This window comes from Lipotes vexillifer, unplaced genomic scaffold (genome assembly GCF_000442215.2).
Source record: "Lipotes vexillifer unplaced genomic scaffold, Lipotes_vexillifer_v1.1 scaffold382, whole genome shotgun sequence".
Classification (NCBI taxonomy): domain Eukaryota; kingdom Metazoa; phylum Chordata; class Mammalia; order Artiodactyla; family Lipotidae; genus Lipotes; species Lipotes vexillifer.
In genome coordinates, this window is record NW_006780611.1 from 11,163,866 (window position 1) to 11,183,831 (window position 19,966).

At 51.7% G+C, this 19,966-nt stretch overlaps 1 protein-coding gene across 1 annotated transcript in view; it reads right to left on the minus strand.

Moving 5' to 3' along the window:
• The window catches only part of CYTH4 (cytohesin 4), a 30,465-nt gene extending 22,937 nt beyond the window's left edge, over nucleotides 1-7,528 (minus strand). Inside the window, exon 1 of the mRNA XM_007454061.1 lies at nucleotides 7,481-7,528. Within this exon, the coding sequence (XP_007454123.1) occupies nucleotides 7,481-7,499 (19 nt within the window). The 5' untranslated portion in view covers nucleotides 7,500-7,528. The remainder of the gene's footprint in view (nucleotides 1-7,480) is intronic.
• Between the last annotated feature and the right edge of the window lie 12,438 nt (nucleotides 7,529-19,966).

The following is a 19,966-nucleotide window of genomic DNA, read 5'->3' on the forward strand; positions in this document are numbered from 1 at the left end:
TTTCCCTACTTCCCCTCCTGTTAACTGAGCAGTCATCTTGGACTTTGAGATGTTAGCTGGGTATTGAGGTGGCAGAGCACCAAGCTAGAAGGAGGCTGGGCCCTGGGCAGCCATGTGGAGAAGAGTCATCACGTTCACCTCCACCAGCTATACCCACTTGGACTTTTCAATGAGAGAGAAATAAGTTCTGAGAATGTCTCAGTCACTGCTATTCTGAGTCTTTTTGTTACATCTGCCACACCTGAAACTCAACTTATACAGTGTCCTTGTCTCTGAAGCATGAACCATAACCTAGACGGTGGTGGTCAGGATTAAAAAAATCTGAATTTTGTCAAACACTCAGTGAGGATCTGACATATGGGAAGGGTACAACACACGTATAATGGGAGCCATGTTGTGTCACCCAGTTCCCCCCCTCAGGACCAAGGCGCCCACTCCCTCAGCTGCTGTGTGTGTGTGTGTGTGTGTGTGTGTGTGTGTGTGTGTGTGTGTGTAGCCTCCTGATGACTCACAGCTGAGTCCCTCCTCAGGAACTTACCTCAGCCCAAATGGAGCTGCCTCGCCCAAGGATACGCCCCTCCCAAAGGGCAGTCACTACATGAAAAGCCAAGAGCCCTTGCCTGGTTTGTGAACCTGAGCAGGTTTTAGATTCCAGGCCCTACTGACTGAAGGAGAGGCCAGGGCCCGAGAAGGAAGGCTCCTGCAACACTGTGGCAAGTGTAAATGGTAATGATTCCCCTGTCAAGCAGCCAAGATGGGTCTGACCCACCAAGTCATAAAGTCAAGTGAGCCCAACAGCAATCCTTTGTAAGTGGTTCACCCAGGAACAGGTGTGAGCAGAGACAGAAGGCTCCAGGAAGCCCCAGGGACAGGTGACCCAGACCCTCATGTCATCCACTTGTTGTCATTCTGTTGTACCAGGTCCCTCAGCTCATACTATGTCTTTATGGATGGGTCCCTTGTGACCTCATGGCAAAGGAGAAAAATGCCTGAACTCGGTTCCAGGATGGGTGGCTCAGTGTTTGGGTACAAGTAAAACTGGACAGCTCTTGAACTACAGACCTGTTCAAGGTGTTCCAGAGAGAGTGGTGAGAAGTCCTCCCAGTGAGCAGAGCTTTGGGTAGGGCACCTGGTCTATTTCATGTGGAAAGAGAAACGGCATGAAGTAAGAATATACATGCATTCATGGGCAGTAGAAGACGCCTTGACTTCTCGGTCAGAAGGAAGGAAAGAAGGAAGTTTGGGAACAGAGAGGTCCGGGGAAGAGTCAAGTGGGTGGCCCTATGGGAGTGGGCACAGAGTATGAAGATTTTTGTAAAGCACAGTAATGTTCCCCAGGAAGCAGCCACCACACGAGAGGCACTAAATCACCAGGCGGATAGAATGACTCAGCCAGCTGACATCAGCCAGTCTCTGACTGGCTAGCCCAGTGCTGGTACAACGGTACACGAATGAATGTGGCCTCTGCAGAGGCTCTGCGTGGACCCACTCACCCAGGCTCTCCAAGCTACCACCGCTGCTGAATATCAGACCTGCCAGCAACAGAGACTCATTGTTTCTTGAGAAGACCGAACAGCAACTTGGTGGCAAACCGATTACATTGGATCCCTTGTTCTGGATATGGTGGCCTTTCCTGCCCACAGAGTCTTGGCCAGCACCACTGTCCAAGGGCTTGATCTGCTGACCCAGAACACCACAACACATCACATTAGACTAAAGGACGACCCTCTTTACAGTAAAGGAGGTGTGGGAGGACCATGTGGCCATGGGATCCAATGGTCCTCTTACACATTTCACCACCAGAGGATGCTGGCCTGATGGAACGATGGAGCAGTTATGGAAGGTGCTGCTGAGGTGTCAGCTTGGAGATGATATCCTGCTTGGATGCAGCATCATCCTCCAAGATGAACTCTACACCCTGAATCAATGACCAGTAGATGGTGCTCTTCCCCCACGAGGTAATCTCCTGGGATTCAGATAGGAGTGCTACCATCCTTCTAGTGACCCCCTTGGGAGTTTTCCTTTCTGTCCCGGCAGCTATGAGGTCTAGAGATCCTGGTTTCCTGGGGAGTGAGGGGAGGTGGCACTTACACCAGGGGACAAAGCAAGAGCCTCATCAACCTCTAAATTCAAACACACCTATGCCAGCACCTCTATATAATTATGTCATTTAATCTCCACAACTCTTTCAAGTGGATCTTTCTCAGTTTAAGACACTGAGGGTCAGAGAGGTGAAGTGACTTGCCCTGGGTCACATAGCCAAGAAGTGGCAGTGCTGGGATCAAAACATTAGTTTGCCAACACCTAAGCCTCCATCCCAGGAGAGGTGGATTCTGCATGCCTTTGGGGACATGCAGGGACAGAAGGAGTGAGGGGCCATCCTCACGGAGACAGGAGCAGGGCCATAGCAAGGGAGGCAGCGTTAGAGGCTGGGACCCGGAACTCCTCTGTCAGGAGTGAAGGGAGGCTGAGTTCCACGGTGGAAAAACCCAAGCACCTCTCGTTGACTTTGGGGTGAAAGATCAGACTTTTGTGTTTTGTTTGTTTGCTTTTCGTTGTTTTCCTGTTGGCTGGGGCCTGTGTCCTGACGGCCTGTTTCTGGCCCAGGGCACACCTGCTGCTGGAGGCCACATGGATTCCAGACAGGGTGCTTGTTGGAGAGAAGCTGGGTGGGAATTCCGTGTTTCTACTGATAATCCCCAATGTGGATCCCATGGCTGGGTCCCAGGCCGACTTCTCCTCTCTCCCCGTGGGGTCTCATTAATGCCCCTCTCCCCTCCTGGGCCAAGGAATCACACACATGCCCTCAGCTCCAACCCCTTCCCCGAGCTTCAGACCCTTCCATCCCCCCGTGTCCTCACCAACGCTCATTTGTCACTGTGACTGAAACGGAGCTCCTAGAATTTCCCGTCAACCTGGTCTTCTTCCTGAGTTCTCAAGCTCTGGGAATGGTCCCCCGGATACCCCAGCCAGAACCCCAGGAGACACCTTGACACGCACCCCCTCTCTCATCCTTGTGTCCGTCACCAAAAGCCCTGTCCACCTTCTTTCTGTTTCCATGGCCTCCACCCTCCCCACAACCCTGGACTCTGCTGTCTGGATGACTGAGGGCCTCCCGAAGTCTGGCCCTCCCATGCCCTCCCATTGTCCTGGGGATAAAGCCCCCAAATCTTACCGGGTCCATCAGACCTGCTGGTGACCCACCCTCATCTCACATTGGGCCTGCCCCTGCCCCAGGCTTGAAGCCTCCTGGCTGCCCTTCACGTGTTCCAGTGCACTCTCTCCCTCCATGGGCCTTTGCACATGCTGTTCCCCCGTGTCTGGAATGCCCTTCTTTCTCCTCTGTGCCTAGCGGCTCCTACTCATTGTCTCCATCTCCTCTCAGGGGCCCTCCTGTGCTCCGTCTGGGCACCCCCCCACCCCCCGTCACCTCCTTCCCATCCCCGCAGCAGTTCTGGGATCTTGCTTCCTAAACAAGCCAAGCTGTTGGCTAAAGAAAGACATGCTGGTTGAGCACCTACTGTGTTTCAGGCCCTGGGGGCTCCAGGCTCTTGCCATCCACTACCTTGTTTGATCCTGACCACAGCTCTGGAGGAAGGTATTTCTAAATCTCATTCTATAGATGAGGCACCCAAAGCTCAGAGAGGTTAAGTGACCTGCCCAAGGGGACACAGCTGGAAGGTGGCAGAGCTGTGATTTACACTCATCTGGGGCTCCAAGGCCACAACCCTCGCACCGATCTTCAGAAGCCAGGTATCTCTGCGCAAATCATCAAAACCCCATCAAGACGCTAAGCTTGGATATTCTGACACAGAAATGTTGACCATGGCTGACCACCAAGGAGAATGAAGACAAGATGCTGGATGATGTCTACAGTCTGAGCCCCTTTCTCTTTTTGGGTAAGAAATAAAACAAGGCCAAGGGCTTCCCTGGTGGCACAGTGGTTGGGAATCTGCCTGCCAATGCAGGGGACACGGGTTCGACCAATGCAGGGGACACGGGTTCGAGCCCTGGTCTGGGAAGATCCCATATGCCGCGGAGCAACTGGGCCCGTGAGCCACAACTACTGAGCCTGCGCGTCTGGAGCCTGTGCTCTGCAACGGGAGAGACCGCGATAGTGAGAGGCCCACGCACCGCGATGAAGAGTGGCCCCCGCTCGCCGCAACTAGAGAAAGCCCTCGCACAGAAACGAAGACCCAACACAGCCAAAAAAACCCAACCAATCAACAAACAACAACAACAAAGAAACAAGGCCAACATGGTAGAGCTGGGGAAAATGCTTTTTCCTTTTTCCTGGGAGAGTGGGCTGGAGTGAGCGTAGAGAGGGGTTCTTTGCCTTTTTTTTTCATGCAGCTCTTTTCGTGGTTTGACAGGTGCATTCCTGAACCCTCTCAGTTCACTGTCCCCTTCTGTCAGGTCCTGACCCCAACAGTGGCAGCGGGCCGAGTACATCTGAACCCTGAAACAGTGCTGACAGCCCCGAGCCTGTGGCACTCAACCCGTGGTGCATGGGGAGGGGGGTGTCTTCCAACCCTTCACCTATTTGTTTAAAAGTGGGGATTTCTCTCCATTTCAGAGCTGATGACACTGAGGTGCAGGGAGGGTGACAAGGACACAGCCTGAGGGGGGTCACTACTGACTCCAAGCCTAGTGATGATGGAGTTTCAGGCACTGGTGCAGCTCATGGGAGATGGATTTTAATGATAATAATAGTGACAATAATGATCAAAAACACAAAGGTATTAAAATGATGGTAACAACCGCCACCACCATGAGCTCTGTTTACTCCTCACTGGGCTGTTCTTCCCACACCTCGTGGAGGCCGCCCTTGGGCACCGACCCATGCACCCCGCGGCTGCGCTGCCCTCCGCACCCCGTGCCCAGGCCAGCTGAGTGTGCCCAGGTGCCGCCCCGGGCATCTCCCCAGCTCCTCCTTACTTCCCCTTTGTCCTTCCTCTTTCCCATCATATTTTTAGAAATCTGCTCGCAGCCTGGCTTCCAGGACAGCTGGCCCCGCTTCCCCTTTCCAGGGCAGGAGGAGGGGGCGATCCTGGGGCCCTAAAGGCAGAGGCTTCTCAGAGTCTGGGTGCGAGGGGGTCTGAGATGGGGGGCGGCTAGCAGAGCTGCACCCCGCCCCAGCCCCAGAGGGCCTGCAGGCGCATCAAATCGTGTGGCTTCCTCCCCCAACCCATCCGCCTCTATTTTTAATCTGCAGTCTTGCTGCACCAGCCCCACGGCTGTCTTTGGTCACATTGGGGCTTTGTTGCCTGGACCTCTCAGCTTTTCAGCAGACCTAGGGGGAGGGGACCTGCTTCTGGGTGTCAGACACCCACAGCTGGAGGAGGGCAGCCAGCCCCTTTGCCACCATCCTGTCCATTGTATGAGCAGGGAAACTGAAACCCACAGAAGGAAGAGGCCCATCATGACCACTGGCAGGTTGGTGCACAGCTGAGATCTGAGCCAGGTCGGGCTGACTCCAAATCCTTTTTCTTTCCCCACTTCCCCGGGGTGAGGCCAGGATGATGGTGTCCACTTAGAGATGACAAATCGGAGCTCAGAGAGGGCAAGTCACCAGGCTGTGAAGGAGCTCCGAGTAAAACCCAGTCTGGGTAGCAGAGAAATGACCTTCCCTCCCTCCACTTCCTCCAGGAAGTCTTCCCAGAGCTCCCTTGCCCCGGGTAGAGAGAGTCGCTCTCTCCCAGGCTGCAGGTCTGTGCCCATTTGCACATCTGCCCTGGGTCACTGTCCTATAGGGTTTTCTACCCCTCCCCCCATTCCCGAGCCAGCAGCTCCCTCAGGGCTGGGCCTGGGGCTGGGTCATTGCTGTCTCTAGCATTGCACAGCCCAGGACCTGCACACCAGAGGACTGCTTATTGAATGAATGAATGAGTAGATGAACTGATCAGTGGAGTCCTCACATCTCCCAAGAGACTGCCTGCAGTGACTCCATTCAATCCCTGTCGTCCCAGGACCAGCCTGAAGCAAAGCAGTGACTCACCTCTTGGCCTCCCTGGGAGGCCTCGCCCCTCCCCTCCCTGACAGCCCAGGCTCAGCTGGGGCTCTCACTCTTCTCAGATCTTACCCTTATTCTGACACTTATTGGCCGCCCGACTTTGGGCAATTCCGCCCTTTTCTCCAGTTCACCTCTGTGAGCCTCCGTTTCCTCTTTGCATTATGGACGCAACCACCCTAAGGACTTCTGTACACGAAGACCCCACGAATAACGGTGGAAAGACAGGCAGTGTTGTAGGGGGATTACTTCACTGTTTCTTGTCACCCTCGCATCTGCTGAGTGACCTTGAGCCAGGCACTGTTCCTCCTGGGTCTCTGCTTGCGTCCCTACTTGCCCCTAAGATGTGTTCACCGAGCCGTACAGTCCGCGAGCCACCTGCCCCCAAAAGCCCCCAGGAGAAGCACGGGATTCGAGGAGAGAGCATTGGACAGGGAGCTTGGAGGTGGGGAGTCATCCTGCCTCAGCAAGACTGTCCCTCTCCTGGCCTCCTTTGTTCCAGCTGTAAATGGGGGCTGTTGAAATGGATCAGTGGTTCTCTGTGTTCCCCAGAACACTTGGGGCGAGGGGAGGCCCAGTGAGTGGGCTCAGACTGCTTTGTCTTAGGTTTTGTTTGAAGAAAGGGGTCTGTGGCTAACAGGGTTCACGTCATCTGGGCCTGGGGAACTGGACAGCTCCTGGCAACCCTTGTCTTCTGGAGTTCCAGGCCATGCTGGAACGTTCTGAGATGCAGGGCGCAGAGAGTTGGCAGCTCTCCTCTCGGCCTCACAGAAACAACAGAGACAACATAACACAGTCCTGTCCTCTTCCTGTACCAACTGACAGCCTCCTCTTCTGCTTACCAGGTAGGATCTCAGCCATGGTCCCCTGCTGGCCGCTCCACTGGCAAAAGTGGTGCCCTCAGCCTCCGCAAAGGCCACTGTCACCCACCAGAGGCCAAACGGGCTGCAGGGCCCTTGTGCCACCCAGACAGTTATCATTCTCACAGACATCATCCTCTTCAACACCAACAACCTTTCTCAGTCCCACCTCAGGGCTTTTGCACTGGCTGTTCCTTTGCCTGGAATCTTCTTTCCCCAGAAACCCACATGGATCACTCCCTTCCCTCCTACAAGTCTCTGCTCAAACGGTGTCTCCTCTTGAGGACTTCCAGCCACCCATCTTCCTTATCTCACTTTACTGGTCTTCATTCTGCTTGTCACCACCTGACATAGTACATTCATATATTTACAGTCTGTCTCCCCCTCTAGAGCGTAAGCTCATGAGGGCAGGGGCCATGCCTGCTTTGTTCGCGGGACTCCCAGCATATGCAACACAGCTTGGCACGTAGCCTAAGCTCATAAATATCTGTTGCCTGCTTCTGCATGTCCCGTCTGTGTTATATCTATTTACACGCCGATTCCTGTGAGGCAGGCACTATTATCCCCATTCTACAGAACAGGAAACTGACAGGTCGGCCCAGGTGCTTACCTGGGTGGCACAAGTCCATTCTGAAGCCCCCGGGGAAAGGTGGCCTGTGCTCCTGTGGCCCACTGACCCAGCTGCTGCTCAGGCAGGGATGTGTCATCTCAGCTACAACAGGCCCCTTCCCGTTTGCCCCGCCCAGCACAGTGTGGGGAGGAAGTCCTGTCCTGCTGGGGTCTGGTGCATAGTCTCTTGATGTAGCAGCACTTCCTAAAAACCAGCACAGTTTTGGGTAGCGGGGACTCTTTGCATTTTGGGTGTGAGCAAGGGAGGTACAGAGGCAAAAGAGACAGAGAGGGATAAAAAAGAGAAAGATGGTGACACAGAGAAAAAAACACACACACAGATACACACACACACACACACACACACACACACACACACACCCCAGAGGAAGATGATTACTGGAGGACAGAACCTCCCTGCATATAAGCGGAAGGATCATTCAACTTGGACAGTCCAAGCTGAGCCCCATCAATTCCACCCCACAAGCTCTCTTTCATCAACTCTCCCTTGAGCAAAGAAAACTTAATTGAGTGCTAGGAAGGGCTTTGCTTCCCCTCAATGAAATGCCTGGCTTTTTCCTGTCTAGTGATCAGTCGGGCATTATGTTCAGTTTCCCTTTTCCCCCAGGCTGCTAGGAAGCTCAGTCAAATCTGAAGCTCTTTTACAGCTGTTCTGTTGTAGCATACAGACTTTAAGGCCAGACTCAGCACTGTGATTCAGCTCTGCCACTCAGGACCTGTGTGAACTTGGGTGAGTCACTTATCTGCCATGAGCCTCAGTTTGCTTAACTATGAAAGGGGAATAATAATACTCACCTCAGGGTTATGGAAAAGATGGAGGGAGATAATGTGTGTAAGATGCTTGGCTATTCAATAGACACTATCTTCTTTACCCTTTCGGTTTAAATTTTCTTTGGGGGTTAAAATTCATAATTTTATTGCTTGTGCCTTGGCAGGCTGATTCCATTCTTTATGGAAAAAGGTGCTGTGTAAAGAAAGATCTATAAAGTAAATGCTCATTCCTTGTAACTTTGTAGCACATATCGGTTTATTCATCTGTTTCCCCACCAGTCTCGAGGCCCCATGAGGACAAGGTCACCTCTGTGTCCCATGTCTGGTAAATGCTGGGAACCTAGGGGGTGTTCAAGCGTGCAATGAATGAATGGATGAATGAATGAATGAATGAAGGGCACACGGGGGAGATGGTGTGGTTGATGCAAAAGTTGGCTACAATTTCTACCACTTCCTGTCTCCACACCCCTTTGCACTGTGACGCTGCCACTCTTCCCATCAAGAGGTGTGTCTATTTCTCTTCCCCTTGAATCTGGACTGGGCTGTTGTCTTTCTTTGACCACTAGAATGTGACAGAAGTAAATGTTAAATGACTTTCGAGGCGAGGCCTTAAGAAACCTTGTGGCCCAGCTGCCCCGGGTGGCCTGCTGTGGATGGAGACACATGGAGAAGAGAAACTGAGGCTCCTTTCTGGGACACGCTTGACCAAGTTGGAACTTGAGTGAGTAGCCGGCTGAGGGCCAGCAGCTGGGCCTACTCACTGCTGGTCTAGAGCTCTCAGGCTCTTCAAACCTGCCCCCACGCCAGCACCCCCTGCCTGCCAGTTCTTGCCTAGCTCAAGGTTATTTCCTAGGAAACTTGTTGAAATTATCTTCATGGTAAACTAGAATTTTCTCAACACATCACGGCCACAGGCACAGAAAAACCATTTCCTGGGTCACTTCAAAAAGAGATATGGAGAGAAAGGTGTCATTCCCTGTGCAGAAAAGTGTTAACAGTGGGTCTGAGACCGTTATTCTTGAAAAGGACTGCTTGCACTATTTACAATACTCAAGACAGGGAAGCAACCTAAGTGTCCATCGACAGATGAATGGATAAAGAAGATGTGATACACACACACACACGCACATACACACACAATAGAATAGTACTCAGCCATAAAAAAAGGAATGAAATAACACGGATGGACCTAGAGATTATCATACTAAGTGGAGTCAGACAAAGACAGTATCATATGATATCACTTATAGGTGGAACCAAAAAAAAAATGATCCAAATGAATTCATTTACAAAACAGAAGCAGACTCACCAACATAGAAAACAAACATATGGCTACCAAAGGGGAAAGGGTGGAGGGGGAGGGATAAATTAGGAGTTTGGGATTAGCAAATACATACTACTATATGTAAAAGAGATAAACAACAAGGTCCTACAGTACAGCACAGGAACTATGTTCAATATCTTGTAATAACCTATAATGGAAAAGAATCTGAAATCTGAAAAAGTATATATCTATATCTATATCTCAATCACTTTGCTGTACACCAGAAGGTAACACACACTGTAAAACAATAATATTTCTATTAAAAAAATCCCCATATATACATATATATAAAAGGCCAACCTGCATTTGGTCCCCGGCTGGCATCTGGGAACTTGGATTTCAGGAGGGTTCCTGCTGTTCCCTGGTAAGAGTGACCCAAAGTGTTTGTGCAAACAGTGTGGTCTGTGCTGAACACCCGTTTCCTCCCGGGACTCTGGGATTTGGGTATGTGCTAGGCAGAGGGTGCCTACGTGAGCAGCTCCCAGTAAAAACCTGGGGAGCGGAATCTCTACTGAGCTTCCCTGGTTGACAACACCTCTCATGTGTTTTCACAAGTTTTTGCTGGAGGAATGAAGCGCCTCCTGTGTGACTCCACTGGGAGAGGATGCTTGAAAGCTCATGCCTGGTTTCCTCTGGACGTCACTCCACGTGCTTGCACTGATTTTGCTTTGTATCCTTTTGCTGTAATAGAGCACAGCTGCAGGTAAGACTATATGCTGAGTTCTGTGAATCTTCCTGTTGAATCACTGAAACTGGGGATGGCTTTGGGGACCACTGACACATGTTCTAATGCTACAGCCAGGCCCAGTAGGTGTCCCTTGCCCAGGGCCATAGTTTGGCATCTGGGACTTCCCTTTTTGTCTGAAGGACTGGTTGAATGGTTCAGTATTATTACTATCTCTTTCTCTAAGACTCAACTCAAATACCACCTCCTCTGTGAAGCCTTCGGCGCTTACACCTTCCTTTGCTCTTCCCCTACAACCCCAATCATGTCTAACAGCTTGTATGCAGGTAGCCTGGGAGGGAGGGTACTCTCACCGTGGGTGGCAAAGGGTTTGGTAGAGTCAGCAGTAGGGGAGCTATGGAGACCTGGATTCAAATCCTGACTCAGCATCTGCCAGTTGTGTGGACTTCTAACCGCTGAGTCTTGTTTTTTGTCATCTGCAAAATGGGGACAGATAAGATTAAGTTTGCTTGGGCTTCCTTGGTGGCGCAGTGGTTAAGAATCCACCTGCCAATGCAGGGGACAAGGGGTCGAGCCCTGGTCCAGGAAGATCCCACATGCCGTGGAGCAACTAAGCCTGTGCGCCACAACTACTGAGCCTGTGCTCTAGAGCCCGCAAGCCACAACTGCTGAGCTCACGGAAACAGAGCAGCTGGTATTTGCAGCATCTGGGTGGGTGGTGGACGCCCCCGGCCAGGGATGTGGCTGTTGGTGGGAACCAAGGCCTTAACCCGTGGGGCCCTGGAGAGAGATGCGACCACAGGGAAGGAAGGGAAGCAGTCGGAGAAACAGGAGGAAACCCAGGAGTGGTCAGAGACCCCAAGATGAGGGCTTTTAAAAAAAAAAATTATTTATTTTAATTTATTTTATTTTTGGCTGTGTTGGGTCTTCATTGCTGCGCGGGCTTTTCTCTAGTTGCAGCAAGCGGGGGCTACTCTTCGTTGCGGTGCGCAGTCTTCTCATCGTTGTGGCTTTTCTTGTTGTGGAGCATGGGCTCTTGGAGCGTGGGCTCAGCAGTTGTGGCTCGCGGGCTTAGTTGTTCCGCGGCATGTGGGATCTTCCTGGATCAGGGCTCGAACCCGTGTCCCCTGCATTGGCAGGTGGATTCCCAACCACTGTGCCATCTGGGAAGCCCAAGAGATGATGGCCTTTTAAGAGCTGGTCATCAGTGTCCCCGGCAGGGTCAGGGGGCGGGGGGGGGGGGGAAGGTCCCTGAATGTTCACTGCGTTATAGCCGGGTGACTGGGGTGGGAGGTGGCCAGGCAGGGGCCCCAGGCCGGGGAGCTGAGGAAGGGGAGGCAGTGAACGGGGGTGTCAAGAAGGGAGTGAGAGGTGGGTGTTCGCTGATGGGCAGAGGAGGGCGTTTTTAAGAAGGGAGTGGCTTCACTTGAGCCAAGCCACCAGAGACCCAGGGCGTTTGTGACTCTGGAGAGGGTCCTGGGCAGAGGAGAGGATGGCCCAGGGTGGAGGGGCAGCCTGAGTGGGGAGGGACCAGAGGAGTCCCCCCGCCCGAGGGCGCCTCGGCTTCCCGCTCTACAGACCAGGAAATGGGCTCAGAGGATGCTGCTGCCGGTGGCCCTGTCGCCGCCAGCAGGCTGGGATTTGGCCTGGAGTTTGCTTCTGACTTTTGGGTTATTGTGGTTGACATCGAGTCATCTTCCTGGGACATCAGTTCTACTTATTTTGGAGCCGCTCCATTTTAGTTTTTGTCAACCCTTCAAAAGATGGAAATCTGATACTTTGTATGTAAACTTGGGACAGGTTCCGTCTATCGTGGAGTCTCATTTTTTGCTCAAAAGTATAATTACAGAGCTTTAACAAAGCGTTCTGTTTACACATGTCCTCATGGGTCCCCCCAGTCCACTTTTCTGCCATTTTGGTCTCGTCTCTTTGGCTGTCGTGTCCACGTTCGTGGGCCCCGTGGCATGGGGGGAGGCCAGGGCTACCCAGCTGCACCTTCTGGGTTTGAGTCCTGGCCTGTGGGGTTGCCACACCATCTAGAATCACCCCCACCCCCAGGTAGAGCTGGGGCTCCCGGGACCTCCTGCTTTGAAAACCAACTGGTCAGAACCGTTTCTGTGAGCTCAGAGGGCAGGACTGGGTGTTTTTTGTTTGTTGTTTTTGTTTTATTTTTTTGGCCGCACCATGCAGCATGCAGGATCTTAATTTCCTGACCAGGGATCGAAACTGCACCCCCTGCAGTGGAAGCGCAGATTCTTTTTTTTTTTTTTCAAACATCTTGGAGTATAATTGCTTTACAATGGTGTGTTAGTTTCTGCTTTATAACAAAGTGAATCAGCTATACATATACATATATCCCCATATCGCCTCCCTCTTGCGTCTCCCTCCCACCCTCCCTATCCCACCCCTCTAGGTGGTCACAAAGCACCGAGCTGATCTCCCTGTGCTATGCGGCTGCTTCCCACTAGCTATCTATTTTACATTTGGTAGTGTCTATATGTCCATGCCACTCACTCACTTCGTCCCAGCTTACCCTTCCCCCTCCCCTTGTCCTCAAGTCCATTCTCTACGTCTCTGTCTTTATTCCTGTCCTGCCCTTAGGTTCATCAGAACCTTTTTTTTTTTTTTAGATTCCATATATATGTGTTAGCATACGGTATTTGTTTTTCTCTTTCTGACTTACTTCACTCTGTGTGACAGACTCTAGGTCCATCCACCTCACTACAAATAACTCAATTTCGTTTCTTTTTATGGCTGAGTAATATTCCATTGTATACATGTGCCACATCTTCTTTATCCATTCATCTGTCAGTGGACACTTAGGTTGGGAAGTGCAGATTCTTAACCACTGGACCGCCAGGGAAGTCCTTGGCTAGGTGTTTTAAAATGTTACCTGGGATTTGGTTTTATTCAGGTATGGTGAGGCCAACAGAACAGGAGATGACTGTCTGAAAAGACTGTTTGTTATACGCACAGGTTCCCAAGAGATGGGGGCATGGCAGGCCACGCAGGGCCACACAGAGAAGTAACAGGGCCAGTCAAGGGGGCAGAAGAGTGAGAGGAAAGCATGGACAAAAGCCTTTATTGTGGTTTTCCAGGGAAGAAATGGGTGAGGCAAGGTAAGCATGGAGCAGGGTTAGGATTGGCTAGTTGGAGTAATTTTGGCAGAGGCTCTGGGCAATCGGGGTGGTTCCTAGTTGTCTAGGAAACACTATTACGTGCTGGAATGTAAAGCCAGACAGAGGAAGCAGATGGGGATACGGACCCAAGATTGGTTGGTTTGCATCTGAAATTCATGCTGGCAGGTCCCTTCATTTACTAGCTCTAGAAATTAGCTAACCCTGGTGCAGTGGAAGTCGCATCCCAGCAGTGAGGCCCCAGATGCCAGAGCCTCAAGAATGCAGAAAATAAGGAAATATGGTTAGTATATAAGTTAATACACTGGGTTGGTTTGGTTCCCTGCTGCTTCCGAGGGACTTAGAACAGACTGGGCACACAGTAGGTGTGCAGTGCATGCTTCTTGAAGGAATGAATGTGACACTGTCACTGGTGAGGCTCAGGCTGTTTATGAAGGGTTGATGTGTGTTTCAGCTGGGAAACTGGCCTCTTCCTGGCGTCAGCCTGTAGCTCAGCGGGTCCTGGCTTTGAACCTCAGTGCCTCCACCTATGAGCTGTGGCAGTATCCTCTGGGACTCAGCATTCTCATCTGTAAACTAGGGATACTGCGGAGCGTCACGCTGGCTTGTAAAGATTGGAGGGCGTGGTTGTACAATGGAACGGGCCTCAGTGGAGGCAGCCACTGGCCCTTGTCCGTCTCCCCATGGCTCGTCTAATTTCCAGGGTGCTCCAGGGCCCCAGTGGACAGTGGGCCCTGTTTTACTGCCTGTTTTCCTGAGATTTAGGAAAGATTCTCTTTGGCAGGGGACCCCTGGATATGTCCCCCTGGGACCCTATTAACGTACAGACTGCCAGGCCACTGACTCCTGAGTCCATCCTCTGATGGAGGGGCCTGAAATCATTATTTTAAATATATGCTGAGATGCTTGCAAGCCCGGCAAGGGAGATGCTGTCCTTCTCTCTGTAATGATGTCAGGATACACGCCGGGCTTCAGGGCTCTGGGGTCAGCCTTCAGCAAAGTAGTTATTCCGGGAAATAAGGAGACCACTTCTGTATTTGCTGTTGAAGGCATGATGTCATTCAGCGCTCCTTACATCAAGAGCACACAGAGCTTTCTTCTAGCAGGGTGTTAGGAAAATGCAACTCACCGGAGCACTGGCCTGTTTCCCCTTTTCCAGCAAGGAGAACTGAGTAACTTGCCCTGTTCTCTTTTTACTCCAGCTGCCCAGAAACGCTGCAGCATCATGCGGCCCATTGGCCTCCTTTTCTCCTGGACCTCATTGTATACTTTCATATTCCTAGTTTTTTGTATATATGGGTGATAGTCTGGGAGATACAAATCCTCATCATAAAAGAAAGGAAAGAAGGAAGGAAGATAGCATAAAAGTCTCGGGCAAAAGCCAAGTATAGTGGTCAGAGGAGAGCAGACTTAAAGTTTTGGCCACCAGTCTGCTGTGTGCCCTTGGGCCACTCACTCACTCGCTGATGCCTTCGCACCTCCTAACCACGTCCCAGACCCCTCTGCAGGCTCCCCTTTCTCTATGTGTCCTGAAATGTCTGTTCAGCACATTTACCCGATTGTTCTGCTACATAACAAGCCGCTCCCGAGCTTCCTGGTGGATCTAAATGACATTTATTCTGCTCATGAATCTGCAGTGTGGGCAGGGCTCAGCGGGGACAGCTGATCTCGGCTCTACTTTGTGTCAACTGGGGCAGCCCAAGAATGGGCCTGGGATACCTGAAGGCTCGCTGTCTTGCATAGTTGGCGGTGGGTCTGTGGGCTTGAACATCTGGAACGACTTGGCATCTCTCTCTTGCCTTCTGTGGGCTCTCCACGTGGCCCCTCCAGCATGGCGGTTCCAGGTAGCCAGTAGCCTTGGAAGCCATGAGAGAGCCAGGTGGAAACCGTCGCCTTTTATGACCTGGCCTTGGAAGTCTCTCAGTGTCACTTCCACCGTAGTCACGGGGTCACATTATAAGATGATGTGGATGGGAGATGTTGGTGCCGCCATCTTTGGAAAGTACCACTTGCCACTCTTCCTCACGCCAAGCAACGCGCCGGTCCCTGGGGACATGGACACAGTGGTGTGTAGGATGCTGGGGTTCCTTCGGGGCCTGTCCCAGCACCTCTTTCTTTATCATTCAAGGTCCGAGAGTGCACACCGACGCTCCCGCCCCGTGCTCTGTTCTGACTCGTCCCCTACATTTCCAGTTTCCCACCTGACAACTCCATTTGGGTGTTTCCTCCTCTCAGTGGGTCCCAAACTGGCCCCTTGTATGTTTTCCAGCTCAGCAAACGGCAGCACTGCTCCCCCGTCCTGTCCCCAGTCACTCAGGTGGGACCTCAGGAATCGATTTAGACCCCTCTCTTCCCTCCTCCCTGCCTGCATAATCAATGTTCCCTAGAGTCTGGTGTCCTAAATGACTCTCGGAGCCATGGACTCCTCAGGCACCCTCACTGCCACGTCCCTATTCAGGCCACCATCACATCATCTTTCCTCTTGTGACAGCTTGAGTAGGTCTTTTGGCCTCAAGCCTTGCCCCACCCCACCCCGAATCTTTGCCCTCATAATACCCAGACTGATTTTTCTAAGACACGTCTGATCACGTCACTCTTCTGCCTAAAAACCTTCAGTGGCTCCCTGTTGCCTTCAGGATGGCATTGGGACTCCATAGCATGACCCACAAGACTCTCTGGAGTCTGGCTGCTGCCTGCTGCTCTGCCCTCTTCTCCCATCCACTCTATGCTACAGCTTCTTTACCTTGATCAGACCGTGTACTCTCATGCCCCAGGGCCTTTGCACATGCCACTCCTGCCACCAGATGTGCTCTTTCTCCTTGCCTTCTCTGGCCAATTCCTAATCAAGCTTCAGGTTTTGGCTTAATCTGTTTTCTCTGGGCACTTTTCCCTGACCCACATGCTCACGGCTCTCGGTGCACCCTACCAGAATCCTAGGACCCATCACTATAATTACTTGCTCGATATTTGTTTTCATCGCTGGATTATAAACTCTAGGAGGGATGGGGCTGGTTCTATCTGGTTAGCCTGTGGCACATGGTGATGCTAAGTAAGTATTTGTTGTATGAATAAATGGCTGGGGTGCGTGTCAGGGTTTGACCAAATCAGCTCTAAGGGCCTTTTGATCCCTGACCTTCTACGTCCTACAACCGTAAAGTTCCATCTTACCAGAAGGCAGGTGGCCAGCCGGCACCTCTTCTCCACCTGCAGGCCACGGTTTTGGAGGTGGTAACACTCCCAACAGGGCCCTGGGATGAAATGAGAGCCACTTCTAATGTCACTCTGAGGTTGGTCATCGCCATACGAGCATGGCAACTCTGTTAACCAGAACCTTCAGTTATCAGGGAGCCAGGTCCCTGGGCCAGGCTGGGCTGTGCGAGTTATGTCCAGGAATGGTGACATAGACGAGCTTGTGATGGCAATGAGCTTGCAGTCCTGGAATCCCAGAATGTTCTGCTGGAAGGCCCCTTAGTGTGTCTGAGATCTCTCTCCTTGTGGTTATGGAAGAGAGAACCATGGAGGTAGGGAGGTGCTCCCAAGTGCCCCGAGTCCTGGTTTTTATTCTTTTCCTCCTGTCCGTCCTATCCTCTCGGCTGCCCCTCATCCTCTGCCCTTCTGCCCACACCAGGCTGTTGATGTGCTGGGAGGAGGCCCCATCTGGTTTCTGTGACCCCAGGCCCACAGGGTCCTGAGATGACCCTGGGACCGATGGAGCACATGACCTGGCCAAGGTCAGCACGGAGTGGGGAGGGACAAAGGCTCCTGACTCCCACCTGCTAGAACTTTCTCTCTGGGCCCGGCTGAGTCTGCAGGCCAGGACACAGGGCCTCACAAGCGGGGGTCACGCTGGTGGGGTCAGGGCATGGGATGGTGCTGGGCAGTCCCAGGCTTCCCCTGCTTCCTCCGTCTCTTCCGGCTGTGTGACAGGAGCTAAGGGACTCAGCCACGCGAGCCTCGGTCTCCGACTCTGCAAAATGGGCCTGTTTGCCCATTTATTCCCAAGACCGCCCAGAGTGCCCTCTGTGAGGCATGGGGCCTCTGGGATCCCGGTAAGTGGTTGGTGCAGGTCGAGGAGCCCTGCAGACTCGGCCAGGTCCCCACCAGGTGCCGCCCACTTTCCCTTTCTGGGCCTCTTTTTCCTTCTCTGTGAAAACGGGGATAATGACAGCACCTCCCACGAGGGAAGGTGTGAGGGATTTCATGAAAGAATCCACTTCAAGCAGCCAGCACCCAGCGAGGCCTTGGGAGATCCAGGAGGCTCTGACCCCCTCCCCTTGTCCCCTTCAGCTGGTTCCTCAGAGACCAAAATCAGCCCACGGGCGCCACCCTGTGGTGGCAGGGGGAACGCCACTCAGAGGAGCCGTCAAGGCCTGCGTTTGGGTCTATGGGCGGTGACTGTAGTGGCGGGGTTGGGGGGCGGGGGGCGGCAGGGCTGGGCGCTGGGAAGAGCCTGGCAGCCCCCTCTCTCTGCCTTCTCTTTCATTCTCCATCACTTCCTTCCCCGACTCTCCACTGCTGGCCTCAGGGTGGCGATGGGGGTGGTGGTGAAGTGATGGGCTGGGGGTGATGGGTCGGGGGTGGGAGGGGAGGTGCTGGGATGGTAGGTAAGGCCTGGATCAGGGGGAGGTCGTATAAACGCTGGGGCAGGTTTGATCTTTATTTAAATTAAAAAATATTAACATTATTTTTGATATTTTGTTCATTATGGTTTTTTTTTTTATTGATTTTGATTTCTGAAGATATCACCTAAAGGATTATTTATCTTGATTAGTGATTTTAGCTTCCCTTTAGATTCTGCACCTGAAGTGAGTGCCTCACGTGCCTTACCCTATCTCAGCTCTCTTTGAGGGCTAGGTGGGGAGTGGCTGGGCTTCAGCTGGGAAAGCCTCACATGGAAGCCTCCTGATTCTATCCAGTGACTGGTCCACCCCGCCCCCCGCAGCCTCCTTCCATCATCCACTATCCGTTCTTCCCTCCATCCCGCTACCACCTGTCCATCTATCCATCTTCCATAGTGGTTAAGAACTTGGATTCTGCATTTAGATGACCTGAGTTTGCATCCTGGCTGCCCATCCTGGGTGAGCAATAATGTCCATTCAACACTCACACTCCCCATTTGATACAGTTTTACATTTAAAATTATTCATATAATACTTGAATACATTGTTAAAAAATCCATTGGCCTCTGATCTTCACAAACATTCAGTGAAATAGATATGATTATCCCCATTTTACAGATGAAAAACTGAGGCCCAGAGGGTGAACTGTCTTGTCCAGGGTCCCAGGGTCTGTGAGTGGTAGGGATGTGAGATCCCACGAGTCTGAGTCACAAGGCCACGTCCATCTTTTCACATCACTGCCTCTCCTCGGGACAAAGTGAGGTCCAACCAAGCCCTGGGGAGCCAGTCCAGTGGGGTAGATCATCCTCTGATGATTCTACAGGCACGTGATGAGTCCTCAGAACAGGTATGTAGGTAATGATGGATTCCCGGTGGGGACCACAGAGGAGGAGGTTATGTGAACTGGCTTGGAGGAGAGAAGGCAGAAGAAGGAAGGGCATCAAGTGGTGGGAACAGCATGTGCGGACTGAGGATGTGAGGCTGAGCAGGTGACCTCTAGGTGCATCCATGGGCCAGAGCTCACGCTGTTAAGTGAGTGAATCTGTGCGTGTGGCTTTAGTGGGGAGCAGGGAGATGAGCCTCAAAAGAAAAATGGGGGCCAGACTCTGAGAGGCTTTGCATGCCAGAACACGGTGTACATTTCTTATCTTACCTGACTAGTAATAAGGAAGTTAAGAAAGGAACCACCCTTGGTAGGAAATCTCTCTTGTGCCGGACACTGCAGAGGGTGTTCAAGTCTTTTGTCTCAAGCGCTCCTCACCACATGCCTTTGAAATGGCCATTGTGATCCTGTTTTGTAGATGAGTGAGGCTGAGCCTCAGAGAGTTTCTGTAACCCCACCTCCCGGCTCACACAGCCAGATGTGGGGAGCTGGGAGCCAATCCTACCACTGATTTGCAGTCTGGAAAGGTTGCTCTGATGATTATGTGAAAAAAGGACTCAATAAGACAGATTAAAAGCAGACAAAGGGGCTAAGACCATTCAGTGTGGAAAAGAATATTTTCAACAAAAGCCACATGCAGAGCCACATGCAAAAGAATGAAGTTGGTCCCTTACTTAACACCACATACAAAAATGAACTCAGAATGGATCAAGGACCTAAATGTAAGGCCTAAAACAAGAAAATTCTTTGAAGAAAACATAGGACAAAATCTTCATGGCACTGGATTTAACAATGATTTCTTGGATAAGCCACCAAAGGCACAGGTAACAAAAGAAAAAAATACACAAATTGGAGTTCATGAAAATTAACAAGTTTGGGGCATTTAAGAAAAAAACACTATCAACAGAGTAAAAGGACAACCCACAGAATGGGAGAAAATATTTGCAAATCGTATATCTGATAAGGGATTAATATCCAGAATATACAGATAACTCCTAAAACTTGACAACAGGAAAACATACAACCCGACTCAAAAATGGGCAAATG